The sequence below is a fragment of the Erythrolamprus reginae genome, chromosome 3 (assembly GCF_031021105.1).
Source record: "Erythrolamprus reginae isolate rEryReg1 chromosome 3, rEryReg1.hap1, whole genome shotgun sequence".
Classification (NCBI taxonomy): domain Eukaryota; kingdom Metazoa; phylum Chordata; class Lepidosauria; order Squamata; family Dipsadidae; genus Erythrolamprus; species Erythrolamprus reginae.
This window is the reverse complement of record NC_091952.1, coordinates 212,300,910-212,314,883: the sequence shown is the minus strand read 5'-3', so window position 1 is coordinate 212,314,883 and position 13,974 is coordinate 212,300,910. Positions and strand designations below refer to the sequence as shown.

General features: G+C 38.5%; 1 protein-coding gene across 4 annotated transcripts in view; it reads left to right on the top strand.

The window, feature by feature from the left end:
• The window catches only part of TOX (thymocyte selection associated high mobility group box), a 200,327-nt gene that overhangs the window by 147,192 nt on the left and 39,161 nt on the right, over window positions 1-13,974 (top strand). For all 4 annotated transcript variants that reach the window (XM_070747800.1, XM_070747799.1, XM_070747802.1 and 1 more), the window contains one exon: window positions 7,265-7,540. In XM_070747800.1, the coding sequence (XP_070603901.1) occupies window positions 7,265-7,540 (276 nt within the window). The remainder of the gene's footprint in view (window positions 1-7,264; window positions 7,541-13,974) is intronic.

The following is a 13,974-nucleotide window of genomic DNA, read 5'->3' as shown; positions in this document are numbered from 1 at the left end:
GAAAATTCATCAAAAGGTCTTAGCACCCCATCCTATAACAAATGAAATGTAATTCCAGCTAGTAGCTTGGATTTAGTAAAACATTTGCACTCTGCCCCTTTGTGAAAATTTTAAATTGATTTATTCCAAATATAGAAGTGGGCTGCAGTTATGGGTTTCAAAACTTTTTGCTACTGATTCGGTGTGCATTTTTGGAGGGCATATGACTGAGTGGGTGTGGCCAACTTGATGTCACTGACGCACATGCCCACTCAGTCACGACCTCCCACCTTTTTGAGAATTTCCACCTATCTACCCCCAACCTCTATTTGCCAGTCACCCCTGTTTCCCTTTCTTTAGTGGCCCTGGCGGTAGCCTTGCTTCCTCCCCCACCATAGCCTCTTTTTTCAGGCTGATTACCAGCTGTGGCGGCTGGTCCAGAATCCAGAAGATTAGATTAGATTTATTGGATTTATATGCCTCCCCTCTCCGCAAACTCGGGGCGGCTCACAACAATAATAAAAAACAGTACATAATAACAAATCCAATACCCACCAATCTAATTACAATTTAAAATTAAATAGATTCATAAAACAGTCCCAAAATATATAAAAACAGGCACACAGTCAATCAATCAAATGGCAGAACAACATGGGCAAGGGGTAATGCTTTAGTTCCCCCATGCCTGACGACAGAGGTGGATCTTAAGGAGTTTACGAAAGGCAGGGAGGGTGGGGGCAATCCTAATCTCAGGGGGGAGCTGGTTCCAGAGGGTCGGGGCCCCCACAGAGAAGGCTCTTCCCCTGGGTCCCGCCAGACGGCATTGTTTAGTCGACGGGACCCGAAGAAGGCCGACTCTGTGGGACCTAACCGGTCGCTGAGATTCGTGCGGCAGGAGGCGGTCCCGAAGATATTCTGGTCCGGTGCCATGAAGGGCTTTATAGGTCATAACCAACACTTTGAATTGTGACCGGAAACTGATCGGCAACCAATGCAGACTGCGGAGTGTTGGAGTGATATGGGCATACTTAGAGAAGACCATAATTGCTCTCACAGCTGCATTCTGCACGATCTGAAGTTTCCGAACACTTTTCAAAGGTAGCCCCATGTAGAGAGCGTTACAGTAGTTGAGCCTCGAGGTGATGACGGCATGAGTGACTGTGAGCAATGACTCCCGGTCCAAATAGGGCCGCAACTGTCGCACCAGGCGAACCTGGGCAAACGCCCCGCTCGCCACAGCTGAAAGGTGTTTCTCTAATGTGAGCTGTGGATCGAGAAGGACGCCCAAGTTGCGGACCCTCTCTGAGGGGGTCAATAATTCCCCCCCCAGGGTAATGGACGGACAGATGGAATTGTCCTTGGGAGGCAAAACCCACAGCCACTCCGTCTTGTCTGGGTTGAGTTTGAGTTTGTTGACACCCATCCAGGCCCCAACAGCCTCCAGGCACCGGCACATCACTTCCACTGCTTCGTTGACTGGACATGGGGTGGAGATGTACAACTGGGTATCATCGGCGTATTGATGATACCTCACCCCATGCCCTTGGATTATCTCACCCAGCGGTTTCATGTAGATATTAAATAGCAGGGGGGAGAGGACCGACCCCTGAGGCACCCCACAAGGGAGAAACCTCGGGGTCGACCTCTGACCCCCCACTAACACCGACTGCGACCGACCAGAGAGGTAGGAGGAGAACCACTGAAGAACAGTGCCTCCCACTCCCAACCCCTCCAGCTGGCGCAGAAGGATACCATGGTTGATGGTATCGAAAGCTGCTGAGAGGTCAAGGAGCACCAGGACAGAGGACAGGCCCCTGTCCCGGGCCCGCCAGAGATCATCCACCAACGCAACCAAAGCAGTTTCCGTGCTGTAGCCGGGCCTGAATCCAGACTGTTGAGGACCTAGAAGCCAAGTTGACCAGAGTTTTTGGCCTCCGGCCATGCCTTTGCTACTATGCTCTTTGCTTATGTGCATGCCATTGGACTTGCAAGGCAATGAGATGCATATGCACAAAGAATATGGTGGCAATGAACATGGCAGGCGGGCAAGCGAGCAGGGGTTTGGTTCAGGGACATGGCCATCCAGCCATCGCTACTGGCTCAGTGATCTTGGCCAAATTTCCACCAACAATTTGCACAAACCAATGTGAACAGGCTGAATACTACCTCTGGTGTGCTCGTCTAGTGGTGAAGATTTATTTATTTATTTATTTATTATTTGGATTTGTATGCCGCCCCTCTCCGAAGACTCGGGGCGGCTCACAACAAGTGAAAAACAATCCAATACAATCCAATTAATTAAAATATTATAAGTTTAAGAAAATCCCCTATACTAACATACACACATACAGGCATACCATATATAACTTCAACGTGCCCAGGGGGAGATGTTTAGTTTCCCCATGCCTAACGGCAAAGGTGGGTTTTGAGGAGTTTACGGAAGGCAGGAAGAGTAGGGGCAGTTCTGATCTCCGGGGGGAGTTGGTTCCAGAGGGCCGGTGCCGCCACAGAGAAGGCTCTCCCCCTGGGGCCCGCCAACCGGCATTGTTTAGTTGACGGGACCCGGAGGAGGCCCACTCTGTGGGACCGAATCGGTCGCTGGGATTCGTGCGGCAGAAGGCGGTCTCGGAGATATTCTGGTCCAGTGCCATGAAGGGCTTTAAAGGTCATAACCAACACTTTGAATTGTGACCGGAAACTGATCGGCAGCCAATGCAGACTGTGGAGTGATGGTGAAACATGGGCATACCTGGGTAAGCCCATGACTGCTCTCGCAGCTGCATTCTGCACGATCTGAAGTTTCCGAACACTTTTCAAAGGTAGCCCCATGTAGAGAGCATTACAGTAGTCGAACCTCGAGGTGATGAGGGCATGAGTGACTGTGAGTAATGCCTCCCACTCAGAATGTTTAATGTTCAATCATAGTTAACAGCAAATGTAAAGGACGTAAAGAAAAAATATCTCCTGCAAACTCTGTATGGCATCAGGAACGACATCCAGCCAGTAAACGTTCAGTTCTATCCAGTCAAATTAAGAAATTGCAGAGTCATAAAAAGGGAGAATATTCCAAATACAGGTAGTGATTGAATTACTTACATAATTGAGCCCAAAATATCTGTTACTAAGTGAGACAGTTGTTAGGTGAATTTTGCCCCATTTTGTGACCTTTCTTACCCCAGTTGTTACGTACATGAACACTGCAACAGTTATGTGTATGAACACTGCAACTGTCATAAATATGAACATGTTGGCAAGCATAGAGCCAGGGTGGCGCAGCAGGTAGAGTGCTATACTGCAGGCCACTGAAGCTGACTGTAGATCTGAAGGTCAGCAGTTCAGATCTCATCACCGGCTCAAGGTTGACTCAGCCTTCCATCCTTCTGAGATGGGTAAAATGAGGACCTGGATTGTGGGGGCAATATGCTGGCTCTGTTAAAAAGTGCTATTGCTAACTTGTTGTAAGTCGCCCTGAGTCTAAGGAGAAGGGCGGCATAAAAAGTGAACCAATCAATCAATCAATCAATCTGAATTTTGATCATGTGACTGTGAGGGTGATACAATAATAGTAATAATTACACTAGTAGTAGTAGTAGTAATAATAATAATAATAATAATGATGATGATGATGATGATGGTAAGTCATTTTTTACAGTGATGATGTAAGTTTGAAAATGAATTATTGAAAGTTCTCTTTAATGGGGTTAATAGGATTAAAGGACAAGGAAAGATAATTGTTTTGTAATGAAGCCACTAGTGAAATTTTGAATAATACACTAGTATATAAAACCTAAATGGGAACATCTAAATGGGAAGATTGACTTCATTATATCCAAAAACTCTATAGGTTATTGATGAAAGCATTGATATCAAGTGTTGAAATGTATCCATGTTATATTAAGTCACCTTTTTTGTTCAATTGAACAAATTGGAATAATGATGTTGCCGAACAGAAATTTTTGACCTGAGTGATAAATACTGGAAAATTGTTACTAAATGTTGGAGATTATTTTGAGAAAGATAGCCAAAGGAAGAGATTCACAACAAAACAATTAAGTACTTTGGTTTTAAGGGTTCTTCAGTATTCTTATTTTTTATTAAATAAGGTATATGTTGGCATAATCCAGACAAGGACAGGTGTGAGAAGAATTTTTATGACCATAGTTTTAGCAGATTCACACATATAACTTGTGTATGTGCTAGAGATTTTTTCAGAAGGGCTAGTTGAGAGTGTTTATTTACTGTTGTGCAAGCAGGATGAATTTTCCAAACAGGTCCAAGAGAGGTTAAATGACTCCTTAGCACTGTGATAGTGAACCTTTTTTTCCTTATTTATTTATTTATTATTTGGATTTGTATGCCGCCCCTCTCCGAAGACTTGGGTGCCGATAGAGTGCGGGCACGCGCTATCGCATATATGCAAGTGATCACACTCATAATTCAATGCCTGGGGATGCTGAAAACAGCTTCCCCTACTCCTCAGAGTCCCTCTGAAGGATGGAAATGGCCTGTTTCCCAACTTCTGGTTGGCCCAGTAAGGGGGTGGACTCTAGCCGGAATGCTAAATTGGGTTTACCACTGAAGCTCGTGAGTGCTTGTGGGGCCAGCACGATTTTGCTTCTGCACCTGTGGAGATAGTAAAATCGTGCATGGAGCCACAGGTGCGCCCGTGTTTCAGCATGTGTGGAAGCAAAAAAATCTCACCAAAACACAGGTGCATCTGCGGCTCTGTGCACGATTTTGCTACCTCCACAAATCAGTTCAAACCACTTGGTCAGCTACCACTAATAGATATTGTACATACAAGAAAATAAATACATTTTTGGCTCTTATGCATTTATCTTAAAAGAGCAAGGTGAGTATCTTCATAGTCTCCCAGCTTCATTTGAAGAGTTGCTGCTGGATGTATTGGTCAGTAAGGCCTTTACCCAGCTTCAATTGCTATAGCTCAGTGTTTCCCAACCTTGGCAACTGGAAGATATTTGGACTTCAACTCCCAGAATTCTCCAGCCAGCGAATTTATTTATTTATTTATTTATTAGTTGGACTTGTATGCCGCCCCTCTCCGGAGACTCGGGGCGGCTCACAACAATGCTGGCTGGGGGATTCTGGGAGTTGAAGTCCAAATATCTTCAAGTTGCCAAGGTTGGGAAACACTGCTATAGCTAATTAATATTGCAACAGAATGAGCTATTGAAATTAAAACAAGATTTCTAAGACACTTTTCTACCCTTGGAAATGTCTAGACGCTTAAAATATTTAGTTGTTTACCTTCTATCAATTCTCTTCTGAAAGTGTAAGAATTACAAGAGGGTGATACAAATAGAAATATCAATTAAAACACTAGCTCCCTTAATAATCTTCTTTTACTGTGAAAATTCAGTATGATTGGTAGCATATGCATATATCAAAAGATCTGCCAGGAAAAATATTTTATTGTAACTTATAGGCTATATTCACACTTTTAACTCTAGGAGACGATTTAGTAACCTTGAAACTTGAAAAGTCGCAAATGTTGACATTTAAATGATAACAAGCATGCAAAATAAAAAGGTTTATGAGATGATCTCCTCCTCTTCCTCCTCCTCCTCCTCCTTTCTAGGCCTTTCTTAATATCATCAGAGAAAGCAGCAGCTGGTGACTAACATTAGCAAATAAGGCCTCGGGGATAGCCATATTCCAGTTCTTTATTCACCAAATGCTGTTCAGTGAAACAGCTGGATCAAAGCAATACAGTCAAGGTTTATGTTTACAACTGTTCAGATATAGATTGTCTGCTAGAGGCAGAAATAATGATAGCTTTGAAGGCTAATATGTTTGACTAGAATAGAGCTTTTTAAAGGAGAAAGTAAAGAGCCCATAACAAACGTGAAATGTTTTCAAGATTTCTTTCTAAATTGCCAGTTGTCAGTATACAATATCTTTCTTGCTCTGTCACCTCCCATCTCTGATTATACATTACATTAATTCTAATGTTATGGTTAAATTTATTATAACACCCCTAGAAAACCTTTAAAGTGATAACTAATGCAACATGATTCCGCTTTAGAATGTTTTGGTGTTTTAAGAAAAATTGAAAATAATCAAAATTTTGGATATAGTTAGTCTATTCAGATTTTTGACAACTTTAATTGGTGTACAGTTTTAATTCCAAAATTCTGCAGCCTGTATGATACTCTCTGTATAGATACATACATTACATCACGGGTATCTAAAGTTTTGATCATATTTTTCTGTAAAATAATATTTTGACTTATTGTACTTGTAGTTGTTAAGTTTTTTAATATTTCGGTGAAACCTGTGTTTCTTTGGCCTCTTTCAAAAACCAGGTCAGGACTTCTAAGATTGGCATCATGAAACCCGTGTCTTCACTTTCTATAACTTCTGAACTTAAGGAGGTGTTGTATTAAATGTTTACCAAGACCAAATGTCCCTGTTTTCATGGAGAAAGCAATATTTAACTATTAAATTGTTACTTTTTTGTTCTATTCTGAGTTTACTTAGATTGAAAAGACAAAAACCCATGATTTAAGCTTTGAATTACACTGTATATATGAAAGAGCCTTATTTACAAGCAAAAGTCAGTCTTGAAAAATGCATTGAAATAAGTTTCAATGACTACCTGTTTTGTATAGGTTAAAGTTGAAAAATTCAGACGTAGTTTTAAATATCTGAATTGCATTTTGTCATAATGAAGAGGGAAGTATTCTTTCTTTTAGTGCATTCTCATTTTTATCTTAATAAAGTTTAGATTTATTTCTCAAATTAAAAAAAAATAAAATGAAATCAAGCCCACAGATGTAATTTATGAAGCTCACAACTTTAGAGCCTTTAGCACTCATTTATAATGATTTCCAGAAAATGAGTTGTGTAGTCAAGTAATCAACTAATCATTAACTCACTGTTTTCTCCACATGGAATATTATAGTAGCTTTTTGGACAGCCTTATATATTAAAACTAGAGTCAACTGTTTAAAAATTCTACAGCTCTTTCAAAACTAAATTGATTTGGAGAGCAATAAAATGTAGATATAATTACATAATCTTAGCTCATGTTTCCTGCTTGCAAGGCCTTTTAATCATGATATATAAAAAGATTTTTTTTACATTATGAAATTTGTATTAAGTTTAAGCTTTTCTTAAATATTGCTGTATTTTAAGTTAAGGAAAATTTTGCAATATGGTTTTTATTTATTTGATGAAATTTTTAATTATTTTTCAGCATAAATTCTCTGTTTAGTGGAATAATAACAGCAAATAGTAAATGTATAATATTTTTTTCTTTTAGATGCAGGAATTACGGAATGCAGAAGGGACTCAGTATAATTCCCATCCCCAGATAGCAGCCATGAGGCCAAGGGTCCAGCCTGGAGATATGAGGCAACCAGGAATAATGCCACATGGCCAGCTGACAACTATTAACCAGTCACAACTAAGTGCTCAACTTGGCTTAAATATGGGTGGAAACAATGTTCCTCACAACTCTCCATCTCCCCCTGGTAGTAAATCTGCCACTCCTTCACCATCCAGTTCAGTTCATGAAGATGAAGAAGATACTTCAAAGGTATAATAAACCCTTTCAAAACAGTGATTGTTTGTAACCATTACGATAAAACTTTAAGAACATTATAATTGAGAATTTCTCTCCATAAACTTGTTTACACAGTATGCTTCCATACTTTGTAAACAGGTTGACTGTTTCTTTTTTCAACCTCATCCCATTTCAATTAAAAATAAATGCTTAATCTATATAATAATTATTCTCTTCTGTGTATTCAAGATATTCCTTTTCTTTCTTGTTGTATACGATCCATTAAATATGAAATTAGTATCTGAACTTCAATTATCTGCAATTTCTAGTTACGTTAACAGGTCAAATGAATAGGTATGTAAACCATACAAATGTACAAAGAAATGAAATGCCTGAGATTAGAAAAAGAAAAGAAACCATAACTCAGTCTAATATACACAAACATTATTTATCATACCTCTTGCATAGCTACCTAGACCTTATGTTACTTCATATATTGCTTTTTGTTCTTTAAACCTGCCCCTTTGGCTTTCAAAGTTATATAAATTCTATTCAATAATAATTTACCAATAGTCCACATCTTATAACCACAACTGAGCCAAAACTTTCTGTTGCTAAGGCAGTTGTTAAATGTCTTTTGCCCCACTTGGTGACTTTTTTTTGCCACAGTTCTTAAGGGTTACACTACGTGAGTCATGTGGTCAATAAGGTAATCCAGTTTATCTCATTGAGTTTGTGTGCTGGGTAGGTTACAAATGATAATTACATGACCCTGGAGCTGTCATATGTACATGCCAGTTGTCAATTGCCCACATTTTTATCACATGATAATGGGGATGCTTCAATGATTGTAAGTGTGAAAACTGCCCTGGACTTACTTACTTACTTACTTACTTACTTACTTACTTACTTACTTACTTACTTACTTACTCACTTACTGATTGATTTGATTTGTATGCCGCCCCTCTCCACAGACTCGGGGCGGCTAACAACAATAGTGAAACAACATATAACAAATCTAATATTTTAAATTTAAAATAATTTAAAAAACCCTAATTTAAAAAACCAAACATACACACAAACATACCATGCATAAATTGTATAGGCCTAGGGGGAAGGGCATATCTCAGTTCCCCCATGCCTGACAACAGAGGTGGGTTTTAAGGAGCTTGCGAAAGGCAAGGAGGGTGGGGGCAATTCTTATCTCTGAGGGGAGTTGGTTCCAGAGCGTCCGGGCCGCCACAGAGAAGGCTCTTCCCCTGGATCCCGCCAAATGACATTGTTTAGTCGACGGGACCCGGAGAAGGCCAACTCTGTGGGACTTAACTGGTCACTGGGATTCATGCGGCGGAAGGCGGTCCCCGAGATATTCTGGTCCGATGCCATTAGACTTCCTACGCAACTGAAAATTTGTGCAGATGGTTCAATTGTTGAGGTGTAATTTTTATCCTCCCTCTCCTGTGGTTTGTATCTTTTGCTTATATTATATTTATTAATACATTTTTTACATTTTTACATTTATTAATAAGGTTTTATATACATGTACATGTTATCAGCAGCATTTCCTATATATACTGTATAAAAAAATAAAGGGAACTTTATTTAAATAACACATCCTAGATCTGAATGAATGAAATATTCTCATATTTTGTTCTGTACAAAGTTGAATGTGCACAACAGCGTGTGAAATTGATTGTCAATCAGTGTTGCTTCACAGAAGTTTCATTTACTTGGAGTTATATTGTGTTGTTTAAGTGTTCCCTTTATTTTTTTGAGCAGTGTATTTTCCATAGATGCCTTTATGTTGAATGAATGAATGAATGAATGTCAAGTGGTTCACTAAGCATTCAATTTACTCTCAGCTATCCTTTATTTCCACCATATCACATTCATTAACCAAATCTATACTTCCTTAAACCCATAATGCAAACCTATCAACATTTGTTTGCAAATGTTTTTGCAAAATCAAAAAACTTCAAATGTTACTTTTCATGATTGATTAATTGAAGGTCAAAATTCAAAAAAATTCTTCTATGTTGCTCCTCATTTTTCTTTTAATCTGCTAAAGCCTGCTAAATACCTTCATAGGCATGCTTGACCATAAATTTTATAGCATTCTTTCCAATTCCACTGTTCAACAAGTTCACATCATTTCCATAGAATTCTCTAGATTGCTCCTGCTGGCATTTTTTAACATCAGTTTCTTTTCACTTCATTGCTTTTATTTTTAATTCAATTTAAACTGCTGGAAGCAATTTAATTAACCTTCACACACTTCCCAAAACACATTTTATTTCTGTCAGAATTGGTGAATATTTTTACCACCTTCTTTCATTTTAACTGTTCCTTGGTATCTTTTGATTACATTCTTTCTGACTTCCCCTCCCCTCTTTTAACATACTATAATAAGTTACCTCATCTTCATTTTGTGAAGCAAGCGTCGCCATGCCTTCATCATTACTGAGTTAAAGTGCTGTGCACTGTAATGCACTGGACAACTTGTGAAGACCCATTTAGAGTGGGTCAGAAACTACAAAAAGTGCAGAATGCAGTGACACCTCCCCCCCCCCGCCCCCATTATTGTGAGCTAATCACCAAGAACATATTAGTTTGCATTATGGGATGTTACATTCGTTTTTATCATCCTTTCACTTCATTACACAAGATATCATTTTTGTATTTGCATTTGTGTAATTCCACCTACTTCTGTAACACCTTGTAACAGACTTCTTTTCATTGTGTTCCAACCTGCTTTCATACAACTTTTCACATTATGGGGCATCTTTTGCTTGGAGTCACTACTAGTTAATTATGCTGCCAATATCTTATCTTTCCAAAAGCGCCTCAACAAGTATACATTCCCTTGGTGAGGACTCTCACAATCTATACCATGGGTGTCAAACTTCCTGTATCACATTGACGTCACGTGACATAGCGTGATGTTTTTCCTTTTATGGAGCTGAGGTGGACATGCGTCTGGAATGCAGGCCACCAGGTTGACTCCCCTGATCTATACTGTCTTTCTCATGTTGAGGGAAGAATATAAAGCAATTATTGTAACGCCACTTTATGGCCATCAAGATATGTGGCTATAGCAGTGATGGGAAATCTTTTTTGCCTCGGGTGCCAAAAGAGTGTGTGTGCATGCTATCATGATTGTATGAGTGCCCACACCCATAATTCAATGCCTGGGGAGGGCAAAAACAGCTTCCCCCACCCCCTGGAGGCCGCAAACAACCTATTTCCCAACTTCTGGTGGACCCAAGAAGGCTCATGTTTCGCCCACCTCAGGTTCCAAAGGCTTCCCTGGAGCCAGGGAAGGGTTAAAACGCCCTCCTCCATCCCCCCCCCCCCGAGGCTCTCTGGAAGCCAAAAATGCCTTCCCAGAGCCTCTGTGTGAGCCAAAAATCAGCTGACCGGCACACACATGGACGTTGGAGCCGAGCTAGGGCAGTGGTTTGCATGCCAGCAGATATGGCTCCTTGTGCCACCTATCACACCCGTGCCATAGGTTCACTATCACTGGACTATAGGATTCAGCCCTTCCTTATAATGAATTTCACAAAAGATAAACAAAATCAAGCCTTATTTCTAAAAAAAAAAAAGCATAAACCATTTTCATTCCTTTTGACTTTATTACTATGCTAAGATTCACTGTTGTAGAAGGTAAATGCAGACCTGTTCAAATCACAGGCCAACAGCAGCTTTAAAAGAAAAATAAAATAATAATAATAAATGTTACTAGTACATTGCAGGAAAGTTCTGATCTGCTACAAATAATAAGAAATACATGGTAAAGAGATTGAAATAGGTTATTAAAATTTGAATTGGCAAAGCTTTTATCTCTTCATGCACAATCTGCAATATGGATAGAAGGCTGGAGTATGCATAATTATAGACCTTGCACATATAAATAAAAGAGAAGATATTTGCATAGTACAGAGCAATAAACGCCAAAGTTTTAAAAGCCTATTTTTTCTGTTTCTTCATATATATATTATATAAAGCAACTATCACTCTGATTTAGTTTTCCTAGATTTTCTTTTTTACAGAAAATTCTAGTCTTTCATTTGAGCTTTAGGGAATCAGCTCCTCTTTTCTCAATTTCAACTGAGCAATGGGTGCCCTGATTTAAAAATAACAATAAGCTTTTTTTAAAATCCCCTCAAATAAAAGAGAGGGACATTTCTGTACATAACTAGGATCACCTCTCTCTTATGAAAAAAGTCATTCTGTATTTTGTATTTGTATGCTAATTGGCTCTGAATGTCAGATTTCCAGCATGTTTAATACATTTAATTTAAAATCAGAATTTTTTTTCAAGTGTTAAACTCAGCACTCCTGCCAAATCAAATCTGGCATTTTCTCCCCTCCCCACTCAACCCATTTCTGATTTAGTTTAGATAAATTTAAATTTATCAATAATCAACTGATAGCAGCAGTTATTTATGAATACCTTTAAAGTCATCTAATATATACTTTCTAATTTTCTTCACACTTAGGTTTGATCTCTTAAATATTCCAAGTATTGCCTTGCAAAACAATTCATTATTTTGGTTCATTGAACATGCATATTCTGTAATGCTATTTATAATTGTGACATGCTAGACACATGATATTTTCACAAATCTGTATTCTTAACTAGATGGATGACTTTCTCTTTCATGGGTATTTAAATTTCATATATGAAAGGATTTCATGGAATTTAAAGAACAGGGTATGAGGGGATTGTCAACAGCAAATGTTAACTAAGTGAAACATGATCACTAAAGCTTTGCTGTGGCCTATTCTGTTTTTTGTAGCAGAAAACTTAACAGTTTACTTTATTTTAAGTAGAATTTTATGTTGTTTGCTCAGTCTGTTATGCAGATGGCACTTGAATTAAAATCTGTTTAATCTATGTTGAATAAAACAGCTCTCCAAACTTCCATTAAAATCCTGGAACTATTTCTGTTTATTTTAAATATGCTTTTAGGTATTACTTAGCTTCTCAGGGGGAATTTAGATATCATCATTACACCTTTTTTGATAGTCTTAAATCCTCATCTATCTATTATTTGTGAATCATAGCTAATACAGATTTTTAGAGTGAGTGACTTGTGCTTTCTTGTGATAAATAAGTTAAATACATCACTATAATTAAGCAATAAGGCCTGACAGGAGGTGGATTACCATAAGATAACTATACCTCCAGGGATTTTGAAGTAGAAGTCTGTGCTTAGCAAAATAAGAATGAGAAATTTTAAAACAATTTCCCATCTGTCTCCATTTGATGGCTAGCAGCAAAATCTGTATAACTGCTAGTTAGTTAGAAGCATACAATTCCAAAACCACCCTCTTTAGTTTCCAAGTTATTAATGTGAAATTAGTTTCAACTTCCTTAGGTGAAAAAAAAAAATCCTGGACGAACAACTTAAATCCAATGAAAAATTCATTCTGCCTCAGAGATAGCAGTTTTCTATCGAACCTTCTGTGTATGCCAATAGCTACTTGGTAAGTAACTATTCTAAGTAGCTGAGTAATTGTTAGGTAAATATATAAACTGGTTTAAAGAATTTGAGTTTCCACCTTTGTGCTGCAAGTTTATTACCCTGATCCTAAAGGATGAACATGGTTGTTCTGATGTTAATAAAAAGTGAAGAGACTGTACTGTCTAAGTCTTAAGCATTTCAGTGCCGAACAAAACCATAGTAAATTTAACATTTCAGATTTCTTAATTTATGTTTCAATAACATAAGGCAATCATGCAAACAGTTTAAGGATCTTATAAACAATTGTTTAATGCTTTCACAGTGTACAGATGCAGGGGATAGATAATGCTGACTTTCTGCACTAATGCTACAAGTACTAGGTTCCTCATCATATTGTGTACGGCAGTGTTATTGGGCAGTAAGGAATTTTAATTTTGCCTTTGAGTGCTAACAGAAATATTATGATTGTCAACCCTGAAATTGACCTGACCGTGGCCATTTTGATGCTTCAGTGTTGTCACACTGGAGAGCCGAGGGATAGGGAAGGGGGGATAGAGATAGATGGGGTTTTGTAGCCAAAACAAAATACTTTGCCCTGGGAACCAAGGACATTTTCACAACTGGTTGGACAGAGAGTGAGGTTAACAGGCAACCAGATGGCACTTTTATTGGATCATGTGATTGATTGTTTGGGAGAGGGGAAAAACTTTTAATTAGGTGAAAACCGTGGAATATTCAGTGTTGGTTTTCACCAGCCTACGATGATATGATATGCCAAATAAATTTATTATTTGAGGAACCTACCTGCCTTGGAATTCTGTTTGCTGTGGGAATATTATTTGGAACCCTGACATTGATCTATTGTAACAGAAATGGCAATTTGCATAGGAAAAATATCTTACTGGATATAAGAAGAACCATGGAATATTTTACTATTCTAGAAAAAGATGTTTGGGGTGATATCCAAAGAACTACTAGTATTTTGTTCTACTATTA